At 31.6% G+C, this 23179-nt stretch overlaps 4 protein-coding genes across 4 annotated transcripts in view; 3 read left to right on the top strand and 1 right to left on the bottom strand.

The window, feature by feature from the left end:
* Positions 1-9231, top strand: part of HELRODRAFT_169000 (hypothetical protein) — a gene marked incomplete at both ends in the record, with an annotated part of 12237 nt that extends 3006 nt beyond the window's left edge. The window contains 11 exons of the mRNA XM_009014837.1: positions 1645-1774; positions 2198-2286; positions 2748-2837; positions 3840-3942; positions 4187-4253; positions 5183-5291; positions 5666-5860; positions 6338-6441; positions 7543-7621; positions 8483-8659; positions 9148-9231. Of these exons, the coding sequence (XP_009013085.1) occupies positions 1645-1774; positions 2198-2286; positions 2748-2837; positions 3840-3942; positions 4187-4253; positions 5183-5291; positions 5666-5860; positions 6338-6441; positions 7543-7621; positions 8483-8659; positions 9148-9231 (1227 nt within the window). The remainder of the gene's footprint in view (positions 1-1644; positions 1775-2197; positions 2287-2747; positions 2838-3839; positions 3943-4186; positions 4254-5182; positions 5292-5665; positions 5861-6337; positions 6442-7542; positions 7622-8482; positions 8660-9147) is intronic.
* A 2046-nt stretch (positions 9232-11277) lies between these two features.
* Positions 11278-13692, top strand: HELRODRAFT_168999 (hypothetical protein; the record flags this gene model as incomplete). Its single annotated transcript, XM_009014836.1, has 5 exons — positions 11278-11412; positions 11854-11968; positions 12018-12161; positions 13126-13211; positions 13483-13692. 5 exons carry the CDS (start codon positions 11278-11280, stop codon positions 13690-13692), a joined length of 690 nt encoding a protein of 229 aa, XP_009013084.1.
* Positions 13693-14758: 1066 nt separating this feature from the next.
* Positions 14759-16207, top strand: HELRODRAFT_74072 (hypothetical protein; the record flags this gene model as incomplete). The annotated part of the gene is made up of 1 exon (XM_009014835.1): positions 14759-16207. A coding segment is annotated over one exon (1449 nt), but the record flags the coding sequence as incomplete, so codon positions are not given.
* Positions 16208-17900: 1693 nt separating this feature from the next.
* Positions 17901-22567, bottom strand: HELRODRAFT_110003 (hypothetical protein). Its single transcript, XM_009014834.1, has 10 exons — positions 22318-22567; positions 21682-21800; positions 21050-21158; positions 20687-20810; positions 20254-20425; positions 19790-19894; positions 19424-19505; positions 18983-19073; positions 18637-18761; positions 17901-18227 (listed from the first exon to the last, which is right to left on the bottom strand). Exons 1-10 carry the CDS (start codon positions 22379-22381, stop codon positions 18157-18159), a joined length of 1062 nt encoding a protein of 353 aa, XP_009013082.1. The 5' UTR covers positions 22382-22567; the 3' UTR covers positions 17901-18156.
* Positions 22568-23179: the final 612 nt, after the last annotated feature.

Here is a 23179-nt window from a genome sequence, read left to right as displayed (position 1 = left end):
TATCATTAATGATGCGATAATGACGATATCATTAATGATACGATAATGATGATATCAATGTTGAAATGATGGTATCGATCATGACAATGATGAACACATACATGGCGTAACAATGATAACAATGGTAACGACGATGATGATGCTGATGATAACGATACTGATGATGATGATAACGATACCAATGATGATGATAATGATACTTATGATGATGATAACTATACTGATGATGATGATGATGATAACGATACTGATGATTATGATGATAACAATGATGATGATGGTGGTGATAACGATACTGATGATGATGATGATTAGGTGGAGTCGTATTACACTCGAGCTCTGGACATATACGACAACTCATTCGGTCTTGACTCGTCATTTTTCGTGAAGACAAAAAATAACTTGGTGGGCTGCCATCTTGAATTGAAATAGGATGCGGCCGTGCAAATCATTTGTTGCCTGCTAAAAAAAGAGTTATTAAGTTTATTTTTGGTTATGTTTGCGTCTTTCTTATGTTCTATTCGTTTTTTTTTTATATTTTTATCTTTTCTTTATTAATTTTTTAATCAGGCTTTCTTTCAGCAGAATATTTTTTTGTTTGTAGGAAGATAATTTTAAGTGTGGTTGTTGTTTATTAGTTTATAATAATTAGTGGTGAGGTCATTCATTTTGAATATTCGTGAGTATGTATGTGTGTGTGTGTGTGTGTGTGTGTGTGTGTGTGTGTGTGTGTGTGTGTGTGTGTACGTGTGTGAATATTCGTGTGTGTGTGTGTACGTGTGTGTCTGCATGTTAATGTTTTGTGTTTCTTAACCATTTTACTCTGGTGGCGATAAGGAACATGTTATTTGGATGGCCGTCATTAAACAATCATCTGATGGACGTGTATGCATTTTGCGTCTTCTTCTTCTTCTTCTTCTTCTTTCTTGTGCCTTATCCTTCAGGACATTCTCGACCATCGACCTCCACAAACATTCTAGTAGTTGAAATGTGGTGATGTTTTCTGTCACTGTTTAATAAAAGATTCGTCAAAACGATTAAATGAATGATAATATTTGTGGACTAGCTTGAAGTAATATCTTGAAATAATAATAATAATATAATAAATATATTTTTGTTTATATATTTAATATATCTTTGTGATACTATCTAACGTATCTTTAGATAGAGTGAATGGTTATTGTTCTGCTGTTATGATTATAGAAGCTCTGCTAATAAATTTTTTAGACTTTAAGACGCTTCGGGTTTTTTTTCAAATTGTATTAGGACTTTAAATAAGGCGGAAATAAGATTGTTGGGATCTTGACAAATTTAGGTGATGCAATAGGTAAATGAATAAATTCGTCCATCCATTCATTCAATCATTCATTCAATCATTCATCCATTTTTTTATCACGTTCTCACTCAAGTCTACAAACAATAATACATTTTACGGTTTTTTTTTACATGATTAAGAAGGATGTTAAGTTTATTTAACACAAAAAGTTTATAAAAAATTTTCACGAATTTAGCTCATACAATACATCTTGCAACAGAGAATTTAAAATATTTTAAGTCTCTGGTGTTGTAAGGTTGTGAGTAAATCAATATGGGAAGAATTTTTCATGTTTGTTGTTACAAAAAATCGGCTGTTGCTACAAAAAGAATGGTGGTCGCTACAAAAAGAATGGTGGTCGCTACAAAAAGAATGGTGGTCGCTACAAAAAGAATGGTGGTCGCTACAAAAAGAATGGTGGTCGCTACAAAAAGAATGGTGGTCGCTACAAAAAGAATGGTTGTTGCTAATAAAGTTATACAACATTGAAGTAATAGAAGTCTAAAATGTAGGTTGATATTGTTGTGTTTGTTGTTGCAAGAGGTTGAAGCGTTTAGCATGTGAGTTGTGAGTTTCATCATATTTTTCCTATGAAATGTTTCTGTGTGGAATGCGCATTCCATAAAGTTTTTATAAAGCTGGTGAATAATGTTTCATCTTCTGTTGCTATTCATCGTGCAGTCTAGCATAATGTATTGGTAGTAATCTCCAAGTCACGTTTTGTTTCATGTCTATTTCACTTTATAATTACTTCAAACCGATCAGACAGATTTCGTCTGATGAACCATTACTATATTTTACTATGTATAGCATAAGTGTCTTTATTAACTGCCATCTCATGCACAAATTTGTATCTAACGCAACCGCGTGTAAAAAAAAAAGAAAGTATGAATTTGAACAACGCCTCGATTATGGAAATGGAAACAGTTGAACATGGAAAAAATAATTTCCTTGAAATTTGTATCTTTCATGTAAGGAATTTAACCCGCACTGTCTCTATACAGTGTTTGCTGCTGTTATAAAAAGTCTCTTCAGGTGTATTCAGATCAGATAGACATTTGTCTAGAACACAAGTTCTCGTAAATATTTCACAACTCCCACTAAAACGTTGCACGGATTTGCTTTTTTTTTACATTGTAACAACGCACGTCACTTCGAGGCAGCGAGTGCGCGAAATCATTACTGTACGGCTGTGACAGTATTTGCGCAAGATAGTTTAAATTCTATACAACATCGACACGCGATATCGACGCCACTGTAGCTTCCGAGACACGCACATTCACACAACGTCCACGCAACATTCACACAACGCCCACGCAACATCCACGCAACATTCACACAACATCCACCCAACATCCACGTAACATTCACGCAAAACCCACGCAACATCCACGCAACATTCACGCAACATCCACGCCACACAACGTCACAGGTGGAGAAACTCTACAAGACGGCTTTAGAGATTTATGAGAAATTAAATCCGCTTGATGACAATAGTATTGCAAAAACTAAGAACTCTCTGGTACGTTTATTTGTCCATGTATTCGTGTCGATGGGTGGATGTTTGTTTGTGTGCGCGTGTGTGTGTGCGTTCGTGTGTGTGTGTTGAGATCATTCTAACTACTGAATGTGTTATGTTTTTATGCGTTTACATGTTGTTTGTATGGCTTTATTGTAAAGTTCTTCAGATTACATAGAGGAGTGTTATTTATCTGTATATTTGACATATGAATGATGTTTTTTTGGTGGTATATGCCTATATATTGTGATCATATCAGTCCATTATGATAATGCATATATAATGTGTATGTCTTCCTGTGTGTGTGTGTGTGTGTGTGTGTGCGTGTGTGTGGTTGTATGTGTGTGTGTGTGTATGTGTTTGTGTGCGAGTGAGTATAAATGTTTTTGTATTATTTCTTTACTGTATATTATTATTTATATATTTTTGTTTGCTTTACTTTTTGTTCTGTTGCATTTTTTATCGTTGGATATGTTGTTCTGCTTGTTAACTTCGTTGTACTTTGTTAGTTAGAATTTTTGTCTTGGTTTTTATTTATTTTTTTTTTTTATTTAAATTTTGATTTATACAATCTGTCAGTCCGTTGGTTCGTATACTCAAATCATTCATTATCGTACATTTAAATTTAGATTTATGAATGAGTTTGTCTGAAAACGAAAGCCAAACAAATAGTTGAAATAATTAACTACATCTTGGAAATTTTCAAATTTACAAAAATCCACAAAAAGTTTAAGACAATGACAAACTAATGTTATCACATTACGTCAATGCCGCCAGTGAACTAAATTCGTTCAATCACGTTGATCCAGTCAGCACTTTCATTCAGTCACACTCCTATCCATCCATTCACATCTATCCTACGATATTCATCCAATCACATCCAACTAATCAAAATTACTCATCCAATCACAATCAACTAATTACATTCACTTTTCCAATCACGTCAAACTAATTACATTCACCCATCCAATCACATTCATCCTATCAAATGCATTCACCAATCAGGCTTCAGCTTATTTAAAGCAGGGCAAATACAAACAAGCAGAAGAGCTGTACAAGGAAATTTTGACGAGGGCTCACGAGAGAGAGGTGGCTACAGGAACTGGAGGTTAACATTTATTATTATTGTTATTATTATTATTTTATTGTTATTAATTATTTATAATCCAAAAAATTAATTCATTTTTCTTTTAGCATATTTATCGAAAATTTTAAACCATTTTGTAGTTGGAATGATGTCAGAATTTTGATGTTTACATAAGAAGAATCATCACCATAATAAACGATTATAGTTATTATTAATATTAATTATTATTATTGTTTATTATTTTTATTATTGTTGTTACAATCAGTTTCTGGTAAACCCATTTGGATGCAGGCCGAAGAAGCTGAAGAAAAGAAGGTTGTTGAGATGACTCTGTATGTGTTGAACTGTTGATGTGTTTTAATGCGTTGTGATGATATCAAGATATCATCATGTGATTTATGTGTTGATGTGTTTTGATGTGAAGTATGTTGTATTATATGTTAATTTGTTTTAATGTGATGTTTGTGTCAGTGTGTTTTGATGTTGTGTGTATGACTTCGTTGTTTCATTTTTTTATGTGTTAATTTTGTTATTCGTTTAATGAGGCAAACTTAAAGTAGATTATCATTGTAAAATATAGGTGAAAAAAATCTCACTCTTAGGTAATATATATATATATATATATATATATATATATATATATATATATATATATATATATATAATATATTTTTGCCGATCAGTTAAAAGTGAACAGAGATGTGATAAACGAAACTAATGATTACCTGGGACTCACAAAAGCTGGAAGGATTGATAGGTTGGTTGGTTGGTTGATTGATTGTTTTGTTGGTTGGTTGGTTGGTCGGTCGGTCGGTTGGTTGGTTGGTTAGTTGGTTGATTGGTTGGTTGGTTGGTCGTTGGTCGGTTGGTTGAATAATTGGAGGTTGGTTGACTGGCCGGGTACCTGGCTGGTCAGTTAATTAATAATTTATTCATAAAAGGAGGTGATTTATAAATTAATGAACGGTTAAATGATGATTTCTTACTTGCTGTGAAATAATTTAAAAGTTAACGTTGTTAAATTTTTTTTCATGTCCTTGTGACTGGATGAGGATTCTTTACACGTCCAATTAATTAATACCTTACTTTTGCAGATAAGTTGTTCACATTACTTTTGCTTATAAAATTACAATGCAATGTATCTGATTAATGAGTTCATTTTTTTGAAGCACCGTCTTACATAGAGATAGAACAACTCGTCGTTCAAAAAATATTTCAGCAAGATTAAAGTTGAATAATGAAATAATGAATTGTTATACAGTCCAACGGTATCGACAACGCTGAAGAACTTGAGTGCACTGTACAGAAGGCAGGGCAAGTTGGAAGCCGCTGAAACAATTGAGGGACATAACAGGATGCACGCTAGGATGGTACGTTTGTTCCTATTGGTCGATCGTTTGGATGTGATGAGATGTAAGACGTACCAGCGTCTCTTATTAGTTGATCGTTTTAATGCGATTAAATGTTAGGATGGTACGTTCATTCTCATTGGCCGATTGTTTGAATGTAAGAATTGTACGTTCATTTTTATTGCTGACTCTCGTGGTTTGGTAAAAAAAATGATTGAATGAAATTTCAAAGAGTAATCGTGTAACATAAGGCTAATGTTAATTATTCGTAAATATTTATTCTTAAAGTTCTAACCGTTTCTTATATTAACGTAGAACAACTTTTAGAACCATGTTGACATGTATCTTGAGAGGCACAAACGTGCATTCATTCAACATTTATATGAATTTTGAAGATGTATCTTTTGTATTTTGAGTATAAAGTAAATTTGTTTCGACCTGATTGGAAATGCCCAAGCATATTCGTATTTGTTGGGCAGATGTCAATGGAGAGGCGCAAGACGACGATAGGCAGTAACTACACGATGAATGTCATGACCCCTGACTTCGGAGCTGAAGACATCAATGCATCACAATCCTCCCTTGATAGAGTCAGTTGAGAGACATCATTAACATAATTTATGTGCTTCCATTTGTTGCTTTCTCGTTATTCGTCGTTGTTTAGCCGTTGTATTGTGTGTTGTTTGCTTTTTACGCGAATTTTATAATGATGGCGCATCTTATCAGCACGGTATGCTGCGGTTGGAGCAGATGTTAATGTCTATGGAGGGCTATGGAGGATTAATGTATATTTTGTCCATCTTGTTCGTCTTGGGCACTGCATACTGCAACCTTTTTTTTCTTGATATTTATTTTGATCCTGATCTTCATTCTGGTGCTTGTTTTGCAATCTTTGGTTCTGTTTATTTCTTTTTAGTTTTTCATTTTTTTTTTGTTTAATTTAAACTTTTTTGATTATGATTATAATTTTTATTTTATTCGATAAAAATTTACTTTAGTAATTATTTTATTTTATATTCAAAATGCCGATGATACCTAATGACGAACGTATTTTTATGTTGATGTAGGCTGGAGACATCCAGCCAACTAGTTCGTTCTCGAAATTGCGCCAATCTCTGGCTAGGGGCGGGGCCAGGATAGTTCAAAAGTTGACAGGAGCAGACAAGGACAGGTAATTAGTGTTTAGGATAATTCGGCCATCCACTTTATGCTTAACAATGTTTCGCGTATGTTATATGAAGATATAAAATTTTTAAATGAATTTGCACCAAAATATTTAGGATATAAAAAATTATAATATAATTCTGTGCTTCTGCATATGCATGTCTGTGCATTCCTAATTGTTTGTTATACTCAACTAAAAATTAGTTGTTCATAGGTCGTGATGTAAACCTTTGTATAAACCTGTGTCCTAACTTGCATGCATTTTATAATTCACGTTTGCATGTTGCCTGTGCCTTCAGAAAATGAATGGCTGTTATAAAAATTGTTAAAAGTGTTAAAAGAGTCTGCCCAGCGACATTTTAAAATTGCGAATTTAAATTTTTAGGCCAACCAGTGGAGAAACTTGACACAGCACGAATTAATCCATTCACAATGTAATAATCCTCGCTAAATAAATATCCTTACATATGAAAATTTAACACTCGTTATGCCGTTTCATAGTAAATTATATCCGGCTTGTTGGAAAACTAACGAGTTAAATAACCCAAATTACTTATTCTTAACATTTTCAATTTTTGCTTTTTTTTATTTGAATTATACTTTAAGTTCCAGTTTGGTTATTTTATTTTTATTCTGTTTTTTAATCATTGAGTTTATTTTTGGCGGTGCTTTGGTGTCTTTTGTGTCCTCCAGCCCTGCATATACGAAGCCATTAACAATTTTTAAATTTATCATGATTAACATTCATGTTATTATTTTTAATGCTTCCTGCTTCACAAATACATTTTTATATGAGCGTAATTATGACATTATTAATTGTTGATGAGTTTAAACCTGGATTTTGTTACAAATAATATCCCAGGTTTTTACCGGTTTTAGCCAAACAAAGTTGAATTGAACGTTGAGAGAGTATCTAATTTAAAGGTGTAGAAGACAGAGCAATTATATGCATTTATACATGTGTTCGCTCTATTTTACTTTTTTTAAAAAGCTCGATCGAGTTGTTCAAGTCTAAGATAGCAATAAACTTTGAAAGGAAAAATATCCATTTTGTTGAGATTATTTATTTACAAATTCAATTCGCAACAAATAGCTTCAAAATTTGTAGGCGTGTTAACGTCTTTCATGAAAGGTGTACTGTACCTGCATTTTCATCGACACGTCGCTATCTTTTTGAGAGAAAACACGTGAGAGCTGTTGCCAGCCGGTTGACTCAAATCAGAACTCAATAACCTAGAACACTGTCTTAAATTATGGCTGGAAAACTTTGAGATATAAGATTTTTTGTTTAGATGCAAGCCAGACTTATTACTGCAACTAAACAATCTGACACAATTTTTTATGTCCTTGACCCCAAACGACCATTAAAACAAATTATCACAAACTTTGTGTAGAACTGGATTAAAAGTAAAACCACAAAGTCATCATATGTGAATTATGTTGATCAACATGTTTAGTTGGTTTGTTCATCATTCTTGAAAGAACACACCAATAGGCTTTACATGTAAAGTTGTAAAGTTTGTGTGGGTTCTGTGTGTAAAGTTATTAAATCATTGCTTAAGACTAAATTAGGTACAAGATTTAGAATGAGAAAAATTTATTTTGTGAGGATGATTATGCAATTTTTTTCTAAAAACTGAAATTTATTGTACAGCATAATAAAAGGTATCAATGTCATCTTTGTAAACATGCCTGTGTAATTTTACCCAGTTTCTAGGCAGTTTTCATTACTTAACTTTGTATTAATTTAAGAATATGAAACGATATTGAAATTGGCCAAGTTTCTTAGTTAAAATGAGGTCTTGGTTTCATTTGATTCTGCTCTATACTGCTAATTAAGTTATGACGATTTCAACATTGCTTATTAGTAATATTTATGATCGATATCGTTATTAACATCAACCTAGCCGAACCTGTAAGATTCTAGCTTTTGTTTCTCCGCTTTACTAATTTATACCTTTTATATCTTATAACATGATAAAATACCTTATTTGATGCAACAACTTGATTATAATAAATAATTCATCATTTTTAATTTGCATTTTTAGCTGTCCACTTTGTTAACAGTGATTTGTGATTTTGTTTCAAAATCCGTTAAATGTCTTATAACAAATATAAAGCCCTTGAAATTTGATGGTTGGATGACGTTTATGAATTCAATAATTTATATATTTTTTGAAGTTTTTCTTCTTTATTATTTCAGGGTGAAAAAGTCGGATTCACAGGTAATTTAAATTAGATGATAATTTTCATGCTCAATGTTTTAATATTCTTAAGCATTAGGATTATTGCGTTCAAATGTACCTCTGAAGTGCAACCAATCATCAAAATGTAAAAACAAACTTTTCTATAGATTCAACTAACTAGATTCTGTTTTATCTTCAAATATCTAACGCTGTTTATGTATTTTTGTGACTTTTTTTAATATAGTTGTCATAGTTTTTACCTGAAATAAAAAAGATTTCAAATGAATCAGTTTGACAAACACAACCGCTTTGTTTCACGATGATATTTTTTTCTGTTACTCCTACTGACCCATCTATTAGATGAAATCATGACAGGATTTTTGATAGAGTTTATAATTCGATGTTTATTTAAATAAAAATTAATGAAACGTGAATTCATTTAGTTGCCGTTTTTGTTTTAGCATCAACAGTCAGTTATTTAACAGTAATATATATATATATAATAATAATGTGTCTGTTTGTTGCAGGATGATCTTAATGAGACTGCTGCCTCCGAACTGCAACCGATCACCTCCCTTATTGGAACTGACGCCGACGACTTTATCATCTAATCGTTATCAGTGGATAGTTATGAAGATAATGATGATGATGAGGAGGAGGATGTAGAGTGCTAATGAGTTGAAATGATGTAGAATTTGTTGTTAAAGAATTTCGGCAAAGTTTTTCGAGTTTGAAGTTTAGAAAGGCTTTCAACGCAAACGGCTATGATGACAATGCAATATAAATGTTTTATTTTTTTAAACGAAATTCATTTTTTGTTTCAAATGTTTAGCAATATATATATATATATATATATATATATATATATATATATCTGTGTGTATAATAATTGTCGTTATTTGTAATAACACGTTAGTACTTGTTAGATAGTTGGGTTCGTAAGATGTTATGCTCTATGTAGGTTGTGTCTAACCTAGGCAAGTTTCTATCACACTGTTTTAATCTTTAACGTTCGTTACTACAGACACCAATGTTATAACTTCAATGATCTCTATTTTCAACACCAGTGTTGTAACTTCCAACGATCGTCAAGTTATCGTTATTCCGTAGGTTCAAGATTTTCGAAAGATGAACACAACCGCCTCAAACGTAAACTTGGTTGAACGTTTATTCGAATTCCAACAGTAATAGAAACACTAAACTAATCCAAGTAACTACAGAAACCACATTTACGACTTTGCTTCAGACCTCGCTATTGACTTCACTACTCCTGCCCCTTATATATTAGAGATTCTTAGGATTCAAAGATAACAAATATAGCCAAGATATATAATCAAAAAAACGATAGCTAATTATATAGCGCAAGCCGTCCATTTCGGCCGATATAACAATATTACCAATATAAATTTTTCAATGTTGCATTTAGAAATCTCAACTTAAGCACTGTGTTCAATTTAATTCAAATTCGTGGTTATGTAAGACCGACCGCCTTACACGTTAAATATCCACTGTTCATTCGTTGTTATGTATTTATAACACACACACATATGTATATGTATATATATATATATATATAAACAAGTATATCTGATAATGTTTTCATTATTATTATATAAAGAACCTTTAACTATTTGTTAACGATGTAACCTAATCTGGCATTTAAATGATGCTTTTTTTGTCAGTTGGACTTGCATTTAGTTATATGATTGTAAACGTCATTACTCAACCTGTGATGGTGACGATATTCCGATACAATAATAATTATTATTAATATATTTACTGTTATTATTATTGTTATTTGTTAATATTTTTATATTTATTATTACAATCATTGTAGTTGGTACAAGATAGGTTAGAAAAAATATTGGTGAGAAGTTTGCTTGCGGTAGGTAGTTTATTTGACACGTTCACATTCTAGTCTTAAATTTTTTTTTTGTTTCTTATATTCATCTAAAAACGTTCTAATAGTATTCAAATTTTCAAAACCATTTTTTTTAAACCATTCGTTCATCTTTTAATAGTTATTCAAAAATTTCATTTAATTTAATATTTGCTATAACTATTTTTTCAGATTCAAAATTTGTTAAATACTCATTTTGATTTTCTCTAAATGGAGGATGTGATTGATTTAGAACGATATGCACAGTGCATGCGCCTAGTTTGAGATATTTATAATAAACCTCCTATTGTATTCTATTCATTTAGGTTTGTTTGAATTATTTCATGTAACAAAATATTTGCAACACTTTGCTTAATTTTTCGTTTTGTTTTATTCTATTAATTTTCTTTTTTCAATGCAGCTTTGAACGTTTTATTTAATATTTATATTTTAGTTGAACTGCAAAAAGCTTCAGTAAAGGAAATGACATGATTATGTTATATTTTTTCTGTTTTAGATATGCTCTCAAAATATTTCTAGTTATTCGAGGATTGAAGCATGTTTTACACTATGCGCCACTCTTTTCTTCAGTACATAATGTATATTTTTATATCAAATATAGTCTGTTTAGTGTGTAGTTCGGTTGAATAAATTAAACATATTTTTCTCACATTGAAAATTTGCACATAGGTTAAAATAAAACTCAATTGTGAAAGTATGGCCAAAAAATATATATGATTACGTGCACGGGCGTAAAAGTAAATGTGCCGACTGTGAGATGACTCGTTTGAACGCTTTGAAAACTTTGAACGTTCGACACTACATACACCAATGTTATAACTTCAAAGATCACTATATTTCAAACACCAGTGTTGTAGCTTCCAACGATCGTCAAGTTATCGTTATTCCGCAGGTTCAAGATTTTCATCTGACTCCGGAAAGTGTTGTGAATTTGAGAACTAGGTGGCACCAAATTTTTTTTTAAGATCGTGTTTTCAAGAAAAATAAATGTATGTAATGATATGCAATCATATTAAATACGGAAAACGGATGCCAATAATGTGATCAAGATCACATAATTTTCTTTTAGTATGTTTTGAAAAGAAATAATAAAGTTTTTTCACTAAGAAAAAGCAAACATAATGACTGGTTGTAAAAATTTTTAAAGTACTTTTATATTTAGTGGTGATATTTAAGTTAAATTATGATGCAAAATTTAAAAAATTTTGAGGAGTCCGAGTTAGTTGCTGTCCGTCCGACACCCTGTCTGTATTATACGCACGAGTCATTTCAGTCAATCATTATATTGATTAAATTGTAATTTTAATTAACATTTAATCGTATTGGTGGAAAGAGCTTATTTGTCCCATTTTTGGAAAAACCCAGATGTATTTTCCCATTGGAAAAACCCAGATGTATTTTCCCAATGGAAAAATCCAGATGTATTTTCCCATTGGAAAAACCCAGACGTATTTTCCATTTTGTCACATTCTTATATTTATATATAAATTGAAACAGGTATATGTACATGGTTTGGCACATCTTCAACAAACGCAACTACGCTTGATGTCAAATACATCAAGTTATCAAGTTTTCAGCAGTGTTACTTAGGAATGGGAAATTACCTGAATAGAAGACGGCAAACAAATTCAAAAAGTGAAAGTCAGTCAAGGTAATAACTTGAAATTGTTAGAAATAAACAAATTAATTTAAAAACTTTTAAAGTTTTATACAAATGAACGGCTATTAAAAAAAGCGATCACAACGTAATTATAAAGTACGCATACTTTTAATACAAAGTCGATTTTTTTACGTAAGATTATTATGAAATAAACATTTATTTAATATTTAAAATTTAACCCACGGGATTATCAATCATTTCACGTAAAGCTAAGATTTAAGATATGAACGACATATTTAGGAACGTATTAAGTGAGGCTTGGAATAAAATGAAAAATGTTTAAATTGAGCACTGACCCAAGTCAAAGTGCACGTTCTAATTAAAGAGATAAATTGGTGCTGTTTTGTTGTGATGATCATATTTGATCAAAATAATCCGAGAGCAAAATACAAAAACATATTACATATTATTTAAGCTTAATCTTTCTCCAAAACTTGAGAACTTTTCATAATTTCATTTAAAAATTACCATTTTTTCTTAATAAGCACCAAATTGATCTTCTGCCTTCCAAAGGCTAAACACCCTCGTCATACGAGGTACACACACATTTTTGTATGTACGGCAACCGACGAAGCTAACATTGCAAGATGCCCACGAGACGTGATGATTTTTAAGTTTGGCACAAACAGCATTTGAACCAGGTCAGCAGGTGATACAACAATGCAAGACATGGCAATCCTACCATTTATCGTTACCTGCCAATCATTTTAATATATCTTCTTTGCTTTTCTGATGAATAGAGTTAGGCTTTTTCCTCAATTGTTTTTGGTTAGTTATGATCAGACACTGTTAGAATACAAATATGATTATATAATCAATAAATTATGTTGCCTTACAATGACTCCAGCTAACTTAACAAGACGTCAGCCCATTAGAAAAATTAAATCTTAAGCGTTGTAAATATAAATATTATTATTTCCTCCTCTATCAATCGCATAATACAAGTCCATAAATATTCAAATGCTGAATGGTATTCAATATTCAAGTCCTTCTTAACATATTTTAGCTGTTCCATTTTCCTCATGACAAAAGTAAGTTAATTTTTTATACTTAAATTGTTAATAGTATTATTTCGTATACTTTTTTATGCTTAGGTGGAAAGCTTGCACTTGATGCTACATAATATGCATATACACATGATAATGTTAACATACAACAACTGTGCTGAAATATGTTTTACCAGTTTATATCTGACTTTCTGCAGCACAAAGTCGTAATTCAGTTCATTAACCGACAGTGCATTATAGTTGTTCATCATTAACATTATTTGTTATAAGTTAAGTTTGTTACTAATGCATTCAGCCCAATGTTCATTATTTATTAGTTTCTTCAATATTTTTCTATTTTGGGAATGCAGTGAACGATCGGAGTGTTGAGCAGTGTCTTCCATTAAGGTTTCCTGTGAGGTGCGCAGGCAACACAACCACGATCTGGTCACTATCTGGGCCAAAAAAGCATTATTTTGTTTTAGTTCTTTGTTGGCTTGTTCATCGCAGTCCATTCACTCAATAAATATGAAATAATTGGTATGAAATAATAATTATATTCAATGAAATAAAATATTACATACATCAATTATATACTTGATTATGTGCACATCGTAAATGTGACTCATAGTAGAAGGCATGCGTGTATGAAAGAGCTAACAACGCATGTTATAGATTGAATGCAGCTAGCTATAGCATATGAAGCCGATATAAACATTTGTTTAGCTGTAGATATTAGACTGATGATCATATGTTTTTGTTTACACCGCTCGTGTACAATTTGCGGTGTTGTTTCGAGATAAGTTTAAATATTTTAAATTTAAATACATCGCAAAATAATCTTTTTGACGGTTTTATTTGACGAAAAAATTGAATTTGGCAAAGACAAAGGTTGGTTAATTGTCATCTTATAACTGTCGATTTAAGTTAAAGTCATTAAGAATATTATTTATCAGTAGTGTACTTACTGTTGTATAGTATTACATTTCTTACGTGTAGTGCTGTGTGTAGTGTTATTGTTAACGTAGATCCTAGCTATTTAATGATTAAAACAAAACAGCGATAGACTGATAGATCGCGTTCTATTATGTTCTTCCTTGGCTGAGTTAGATTCTGCTACTCGTTTTCAATACGCCTTCTACCCAAGTATTGATCGTGATGTATCCTTTCATTGGATTTTGAAATTGAATCAGCTTTCTCTGGACAGTTGTTTAAAAAAATTTTTGTTCGGATCCACTTGTTTAAACGCCGCGTGTAAGCTTTTCACCCTCTTCTGCTGTTTGTATTAAGCATGAAACGCGATAGGGACAAAGAACTAAGCTATAGAACAAAGCCATCCTTAGAGTGCATTTTTCAGGATTTGAAAGTAATTGCCTAATTTTCTAATATAAGTATCATAATAAAAATTTTTTAGAGAAACATGCATGTGTATATAAATATATGAAAAGGGAAAAATATTATATATAATATCCTAATTCTAAATAAACAATAATAAGTTTTTTATTCAATTTTTCAAAACGATCATATGTTTCAATTTAACTACTTTAAATCTTTCGTTCGTTTTCAGAAAAATGGCCAAAGAAGGAATGATAATGTGTTGCATAATCGATGAAAAAAGTAATGAACCTATACCTTTGAAAAAAATTAATGTTAACATCACTATCAAGGGTTTTGTAGCTTCAGTTGAATCATTATTAACTTTCGAGAACAATGGCGATAAACAGTTGGAAGCAGTTTTCAAGTTCCCGATAGATGACGGCAGTGCAGTTTATAAATTTGAAGCAGACATTGATGGTAGAAAAATAGTGGCTGAATGCCAAGAGAAGAAGCAGGCGAAAAAGAACTATGATGCTGCTGTACAAAGTGGGCATGTGGCAACATTACTCGAAGAAGAAGATTTTGTTTCTGATATTTTCATATGCAAAATCGGAAACCTTCTCCCTAAAAAAACTGCTGTGGTCAAGTTTTCGTACGTTACCGAAATCAGCATTCAGGCTGATGGTTCGTTGAAATTTGTTTTGCCAACATTACTTAATCCAAGATATAATCCTGATGTCAGCAAAGGCGGTCTTGAAAAAAGTCCTTCCATCAAAAGAGTTGCAGCATGTGATCAACCTTATGAATTTGTTGTGAACGCAACTATTTCAGGATTGGATATATTAAATGTGACGTCTTTCAAAGATAAAATATTGTCGTCACTCGTGAATGGTAGCACAGAAGTGAAATTGCAAGATAAGTTTGTGGCTGATCACGATTTCGAGTTGGAAATTGCAATCAAGGAACCACACAAACCTTTTGCAGTAATGGAAAAAGGTTCAGAAGATAAGGATGGAATTCTAAAACAAGATATTGTCATGTTAAATTTTGTTCCAGAATTAGATGAGTCAGCTATGTCCAGTCAACATGAATTTTTGTTTGTAATAGATAGATCAGGCAGTATGGATGGTTCTAGAATAGAAAGTGCCAAAGAAAGTTTGTTGTTGTTTCTCAAAAGTTTACCACCAGATTGTTATTTCAATATAATTGGGTTTGGATCAACTTTTGAGTTGTTATTTAAAGAAGGAAGCGAGAAATATACAAAAGAATCTTTGGAAAAAGCATTAGAACACCAAAAAACGTTATCAGCTGATTTGGGAGGCACAGAAATTCTTGAACCATTAGTAAGCATATACAGCAAACCAATTTTACCTACACATAGCAGGAATATTTTTTTGATCACCGATGGTGAAGTATTCAACACTGAAGCGGTGGTTAGCTTGGTGCAAAAGCATTCGCACGATACAAGAGTTTTTACGTTGGGCATTGGCGAGGGCGCTTCTACTGCTTTAATTAAGGGTGTTGCTAGGGCTGGCAAAGGCAAGGCAGAATTTGTGAAATCAGATGACAAAATGTCGCCGGTTGTCATAAAGTTGCTGAAATGTGCCATGCAATCAACATTCACAAATATCAAAATTGATTGGCAACTGAATGGAGCCAGTTGTATTCAGATTCCTAAAGTTGTTCCTCCAATTTTTCACAATGACCACACAGTTGTATACGCTCTTGTTAACAATTTTTCGGGGGGAAAAGCTGTTTTAACTGGCAATGTCGGAGATAAATCGTTTGAGTTTCCCATGTTATTGAACCAGATTAACGCAACCGAAATTAATAAAGATATGCCTATTCACAGAATGGCTGCAAAATCCGAAATTTTGAGACTTCAAACGGAGGATGAGAAAGAATCAAATAAATCAGAAATAATTCTTCTAAGTGTTGCATCGAACGTGATATCACGCTACACTGCATTAGTTGGTGTAGACAAAGTTAAAAATGAAGTTGTCGTCGAAGATATGGTCACTTGTCTCGTGCCAACCATATACGATCCCACTTTAAATTATCCCCAGCCTATGATGGGCTTCGGAGGAGGATATCAAGTTCAATGTTGTATGGCTGCAATGCCCATGAAGCGTAGTTTTCAAATGTCAGGATCTCCAATGAAGGCTTCTTATTTCAGTGCAGATGTCGTTGACGGTGTTGAAGATGAATGTTATGATTCGTACGATATCAATATCATGAGTAGCAATAAAGTTAAGACAGTTGTGAAAGATGATTTCATCAGTTTGGTGTCTTTGCAATCGTTCGATGGAAACTGGAGTTTGACAGATGAAACATGCAGTTTGCTGAAATCTGATTTGAAGGCATTATCTAATGAATCATTGGTTAAAAATTTGGATGTTTGGGCTACGGTTCTTGTGCTGACATTATTTAGAAAAAAATTCTCCGAGCGAAAAAACGAATGGGAAATGATCGAGTTGAAAGCTCTGAACTGGCTTTCCAAGCAAAATCTGGAAGGTCGACCAGAAAAAGAATTGTTCAATAAAGCAGATAAAATTATTTCTTAAAAATTAGATTACCGACATTTTTCTAACCAAACATTTTCATTGAATGCTCTAGATGTGAAACGATATTTGTTTTTATAGTTATTTGCTTGCTTTCCTTAGTTTACATTCTGTATAGTACCAAACACTGCAAGTTTTAGAAAAGTAATAATTTCTAATCCGTTGAATCAAAAACAAAATTCACTGTTGAAACTTTATTTAATTTATTATCCATAATATTATTTATGTTAATTTGTAGAAACCTATGTAATCAATATTTATTAAATAACAGTTAATTCTTTAGTTTGTATACTGCAAAAGCGTTGTACAAATGTTAATATCAGTAACGGTGTCAAAGATTAATCGGGGCTTTTTGAAAAATGCTTTTAAAAACCATTCATGTGCTTCTATAAAATAATAACTTTTCCAAGTTTGTTATATAAAATTATGCCATTTGTCCCCTATAGAGATGCATCTTCCCAACTGCTGTCCAATTTCATTTTTCAGTAATAATGTAGTTGGAACAGAAAAAAACACAAATTTTAAGTGTTTTAGATTTTAAAATAATAAAACCTAGGTTCGGTAAAAATTATTTTGCATGATGTTGCCTCAAAAAGTGAAATCCGATTTTCGTGCACACAACCGCTTGCAATAGTTTCCTTAACAATTAAAACTCGTCCATCTTTTAAGACTCTTGAACACTGTGAGGAACTTTTTTGAAAGGCCTTGAAAACCACTAATCGTAAAAAAAACTTACTGGTGGATTATCACGAAAGAAAGGCAATAAAATTCTATTATCGTCTCATTCTGAAGAGTTAAATTAATAACTACAAGCTTAAAACCCTTTGTTTCTTTAAGTTTATATCAGTCATGCAAATTCCGGTTGAAATTCTATTATATCCACGTTTTAATAAAATGCATAAATTTAAAAATAGACATCTACTTACACAATCGCAAATAAAATTACAATTCAATTTAAATGATCACTTGAAAAAAACATAAATATGTACATGTAAACTGGTTAACACGAATTAACTTTATTCACACACATGCAGACAGAAACACAACAAACAAACAAACAAACTTCATTGCAACAAAAACGCGACAATTGAAAATAAAGATTAAGATTATGTTTAAAACTTCCACTCCACGTCAAGGTCCACCGTCCGCATGTCCTGTTCAAGGCTCGTTAGATCCATCTCGTCTGTTTCATATGATCGTTTTGAATTAGTTAGTTAGCCAACGTTTATGTTAATGAGCTAGATGGACATTTTTATAATTATATCATTCATAATGAAATTTTTATTTAATGTTTCTACACAAAATCTTTACAGAATGAGCAAATAAATGATTACACATCAGTAGCGTGTAAGTTGAGCGGCGTGATGGCCTAGTGATTAAGGTAGCCCGGCGTTGTTTCGCAGAGCGTGCATTGACCAGGTTCGAATAGGACTGAAAGATCCCCGCCTATAACATGCTTCGGGTTTGATGCGTCGTTGACTCCTCTGAACCTTTGAGCAGTTTAATTGACCTTTAATCTTTAAGATGGCAATCGCGATACAATTTCTAACTCAAAAAAATGTAAACATATTCACAATTTGCTTTTATATAACCTTGATTAGGTATGTTGGTGTGATTAAGTGACGTGATTGGCTGAAGAAGTTCAGCCAATGATGGTAGATTTTTTTGTCTCGTCTGCTTAAAAAATGAATGCGATTCCAATTGGACTGCTGTTGGTCTGGGAAGGAGGAAAATGTAAAAAAAACATCAAAAACATGTTAATTATAAATTGGAAAGTTTCTTCATTCAGTTTAGGCAATTATAATTTGTAGCAAGAATTATCAGCCAGGAACATCTAAGGAAACGTAAAATGTTTAAATTGTATAAAAAATCTAACAAATGCATAGCAATACAAAACAAATGAATGAAGTTTTAATATTAAAAAGCCAAAAAACCAACCTGAGATTTGGATCGTAGGTGAGACACTGATTGGTGAACACGTGGAAGTCCCTGGTGAAAGATCGCTTGTACACGTCAGGGATGTCTTCTCCTACGTTCGTGTTCACGTGCATGTTCAACATTCGAACGATAAATATCGTTCTCACTCAAACATTTATTAAATTAATTAGTTAGTAGAGTTTTCATCCGAAAAACAACGTTTACGTCCGCAAATATTCATAGTTTCATATTTTTTTGTAAACGAAATATCTACTTTTAACGTCCATATATGCTAATACCTTCTAATATAATATTATCAATAAAACTCTGGTGTTCATACCTCGATCCCAAACAAGCTATGAAATAGTTATAACTAGTTATGAGATTGAACTATTTCAAAACATCATACATAACTAGAATGTATCGGTAGGTAGATACAACACGAGTTTTTTTTTATGAAACCTGGTTGTATTCGGTTCAGTTCTCCGTATGTTGTTTCATCAAGTAGTGTTGGTATCCGGCCCTCCAGCTTGTTTAGCAACATCTAAGTAAAACAAATCCAACATCTAATTTTTTATAAAAAGAATATCTTTAATTTTCAATTTCACCAAACATTTTCATCCTTTTCATTAAATATCATCAATTTAAACTACTATTCAGATTGTTTTATAATTTTTAAACATTTTTCCATTCAAGTCAAGAAACTATTGAATCGATTGAAACTTTAATTTCCAGGAAACGTACGTTTGGGAAAAAGGGCTTCACAGAGCAATAAAATGTAACTTTAATATCTCAAAAAATGGAATTAATTAAGAGAGACATGCTGACCTGAGTCATGGGCATGTCGTAGAATGGAATGACCCCGTTGGCCAGTTCACAGGTCATGACGCCCAAGCTGTAGATATCCGACTGAGTGTTGTAACCGGCTAGATTCTTAGTCGCAAATATTTTGAAGTAATTTTTAAACTTTTAAACAACCAAAAAAAAAAAATAATAATTTCAAAAATATTCATTTTTATTTATTGACAAAACTGCCCAGAAGGCCATAAAGAACCAAACTTTTAAAATATTTTAAAATATTTATTATTAAAAAAATTATTCTTATTTCATTTTTGAAAGCAGTTGGACACAGCATAAACGGGAAGTGTTTGAAATTAAATTAATTTTTTAATATTTACGAAAAAAAATTGAAAAGAATCAATTATTATTAATACGAATGTGACAGCACGAATAAAAATAATATTAATTAATTAATTAATATTTAATAATACGAATGTGATAGGACAACAGACTTGCTCCAGTAATTCCCTGCTGGCCCAGTTCAAATTCCTGATATAAAAATCAGGAAAATCGTGAACGGTCTTGAGTCTGACGCCATTGTTTAGCATGCTATAACAGTGGGTCAGCCCTGAAATCATGGCCACACCATCCCCATTGACGACCACGTGACTAGCCCTTAGCCCCCTGTTGTTTATATTTATTATTCATTGACGCGTCCAACTTAAAAACAGGACACTTTTTGTTATTTTTTTTTATTTTTCGGAAAATTTAATTTTAAAATCGGTGCAGTTGTGTAAATGGCTTGATAGTGTAATGGCTAGGGCAGTCTGTGATACAACAACAACGATATTAACATAAACAACAACAAGAAACATCATGAACATCAGTAACAACAATATTAACAACAACAATAACATCAGCAACGACGACGATGATGATGACAACCTATGAATGATATATCTCGAATGTAGGTAGACAAGAGCCGAGAGGACATCTTTCAAGATGAGTGCCACACACAGTTCAGGCAGACCAGCGTGGAAGTGAGCGTGTATCAGATCTTTGCAGCTACCTACACAACAAAATTTAAGAGACCGAATGTCAATCAATCAACCAATCAATCATCATTATTATTATTGATTATTATCATTTTCATTCATTTTCATAAATACTTTTATAATAACAATAATAATAATAAGTATTATTAGTAGTATTAGGAGTAGAAGCAGCAGTAGTAGCAGTAGCACCAGTAGCAACGGTAGTAGTAATAGCAGTAGCAGCAGCAGTAGTAACTTCATTATTACAACTAACCAAATCCACAGAGAGGCATGATGACCCAGAGACAACCATTCATCACAAAGTTGTCTATAATTGGCAGGATGTTCTTGTGCTTCAGTGTCTTGTGCATCGTCATCTCATGCTGTTGTTTCATCATGTGCATTAAATAAACATGAAAAATGGAAAAAAATCAGTTTGTTTCATCAAAAAAATTGACTGTTAAAAAAAGTTTACCCTACAATCAAAGCTCACCTAGTGAATTTATATCTTCTAAATGGTCCCAGTTTACAAAAATTCAGCCACAGGAATTAAATAATGTAACAATAATGTAAATAATTTATATGCATCATCATTCGTCCATTCATTGTTCATTATTCAAAACAATGGAGCAGCTCTTTATTATCTATATAATAACAATGTAATGAACAATTTGTGTAAAGCATGGTTCTCAGGTTCATTCACCGCATAAATGCTGTGCTGTGTGTGTCATTGATACTTCTGAAGGAGAGAGAATGACCTTTAACTTCCAACTCAATTATATTACACATTACAGAAACTAAAAGTAATGAAGTAATTATAATTGTGTAAGGTTTTAGTTGGAACGAATAAAAAAAACACTACAATCATGTTAATACTGTAATAGAACTTTTAAAAAATTAACAAACTTTGATTGTTTCTAAGTTTAATTCACATTTATCGAGGTCAATAATTTTCACAGCATAAACTTGATTAGTGTTCTGCTTCCTGGCCAGGTAAACCATCACATAGTCAAAACTTCCTTGACCTTCAATTTTTTAAATAGATATCATCTTCATTTTTTTTATTGGGAGTAAAAAAATTAGCTATCCTATATCAAAAACCAATTTAATATTATGAATAATTATAAGGTCCTAAATAATAATAATAATAATTTTTAGAAATTTAATTAATTTTATGTTAAATATAATTTTTTACGCTATATGCTAAAAGTTAAGTAATTTAAAAGGCAGCAGTAAGTAAGTATCATTATTCATATTGAAAGATAGGATTGATTGAATTTTTTGTTTTTCAGTTTTCAAATTAAAGAGTCTTGTAAATAAAAAAGTAATGATAGAGTAAATGGTATTATTTATTATGGTCAAAAATATAGAAAAAAAAATTTCTAAAAAATATTAAAAAAATTATTAAAACTATAATATAATCCTCCATTATCATTAACAATTTAATATGATAAACTAAATTTACACAATTTTAATAAAGATAGCAGTATACTGTTTCACTAACATACTCACCAACTAACTAACTAATCAATAACGACTAACCAATCAGTGTACAGAGCTTCAGGTTGGAGTATAATGATGGGGAGGAAGAGAGGGATTTGCTCATAATAAATTAATAAATAGTATTTCAATTTGTTTTTTCAATTTTAACTCAAGAAAATTGTTAAAAAACTCGATTTTATTTTATGGCATAACCAAACTTTGCGAAAAAATAAAATATAGACAAAAAACTGCAGATAATAAAATATTACGGTTAAAAAAGAAAATAAATAAAACGAAAAGTGAACTTCAACCAACTAAAAGTTAATGTCAGTAAATAAAACTTTCCTATACATATAATTAGAATAAATATAACGGCCTTCGCTCATTTTTGACGGTCGAACAAGGAGCTTACTTCCGGAGGGAAATTGGAGGGAAATTTTTTATCGCCCAAGTCAAAAGTTACGATCGTATATTTATTAATTTCGGAATATTGCTTTTATTTAAAATTTCAAAATGTTTTAAAAAGTGATACTAGATGCTGTTTTAGGATAGATATTGCTGTATGACGGTTAAGTATCTTTTTGCATTTTAAATAAAAAAAATTTTTTATGAACCACCAACAACACTTACTAAAGAAGTTAAGACTTAACTCATTAACTGTAACAACACTAAACGACGACTAATTAGTAATTAAATTACTAAACTCTAATAATTAAGCTAAAACTAAACTCTACTGATTCTAATTACTAATTGAAATAAATAGCAGATAACACTAACGAACATTAACAGATTAGCATTAGACTACTAGAAACTACCAACCACTACCTACAGTTCCTAAGATCCTAAATTCTATTGCTTGATTGGTTTTAAAATTTTTATTTACAATGCTTAGGTCTGGGAATAAAAAATATACTAAATTAAA

This window comes from Helobdella robusta (genome assembly GCF_000326865.2).
Source record: "Helobdella robusta unplaced genomic scaffold HELROscaffold_14, whole genome shotgun sequence".
In the NCBI taxonomy this organism is placed as follows: Eukaryota; Metazoa; Annelida; class Clitellata; order Rhynchobdellida; family Glossiphoniidae; genus Helobdella; species Helobdella robusta.
This window is presented reverse-complemented; position numbering and strand designations above follow the sequence as displayed.

What these genes read in the sequence shown, in the direction of transcription:
- HELRODRAFT_110003 (XM_009014834.1), bottom strand. Translation starts at nt 22,381, where the DNA reads ATGAGCAAATCCCTCTCTTCCTCCCCATCATTATACTCCAACCTGAAG. An exon ending in CATGCCTCTCTGTGGATTTG is followed by an intron (nt 20,811 to 21,049) that starts GTTAGTTGTAAT and finishes TTTGTTGTGTAG; the next exon opens with GTAGCTGCAAAGATCTGATA. An exon ending in ACCTACGATCCAAATCTCAG is followed by an intron (nt 18,762 to 18,982) that starts GTTGGTTTTTTG and finishes CCTCCTTCCCAG; the next exon opens with ACCAACAGCAGTCCAATTGG.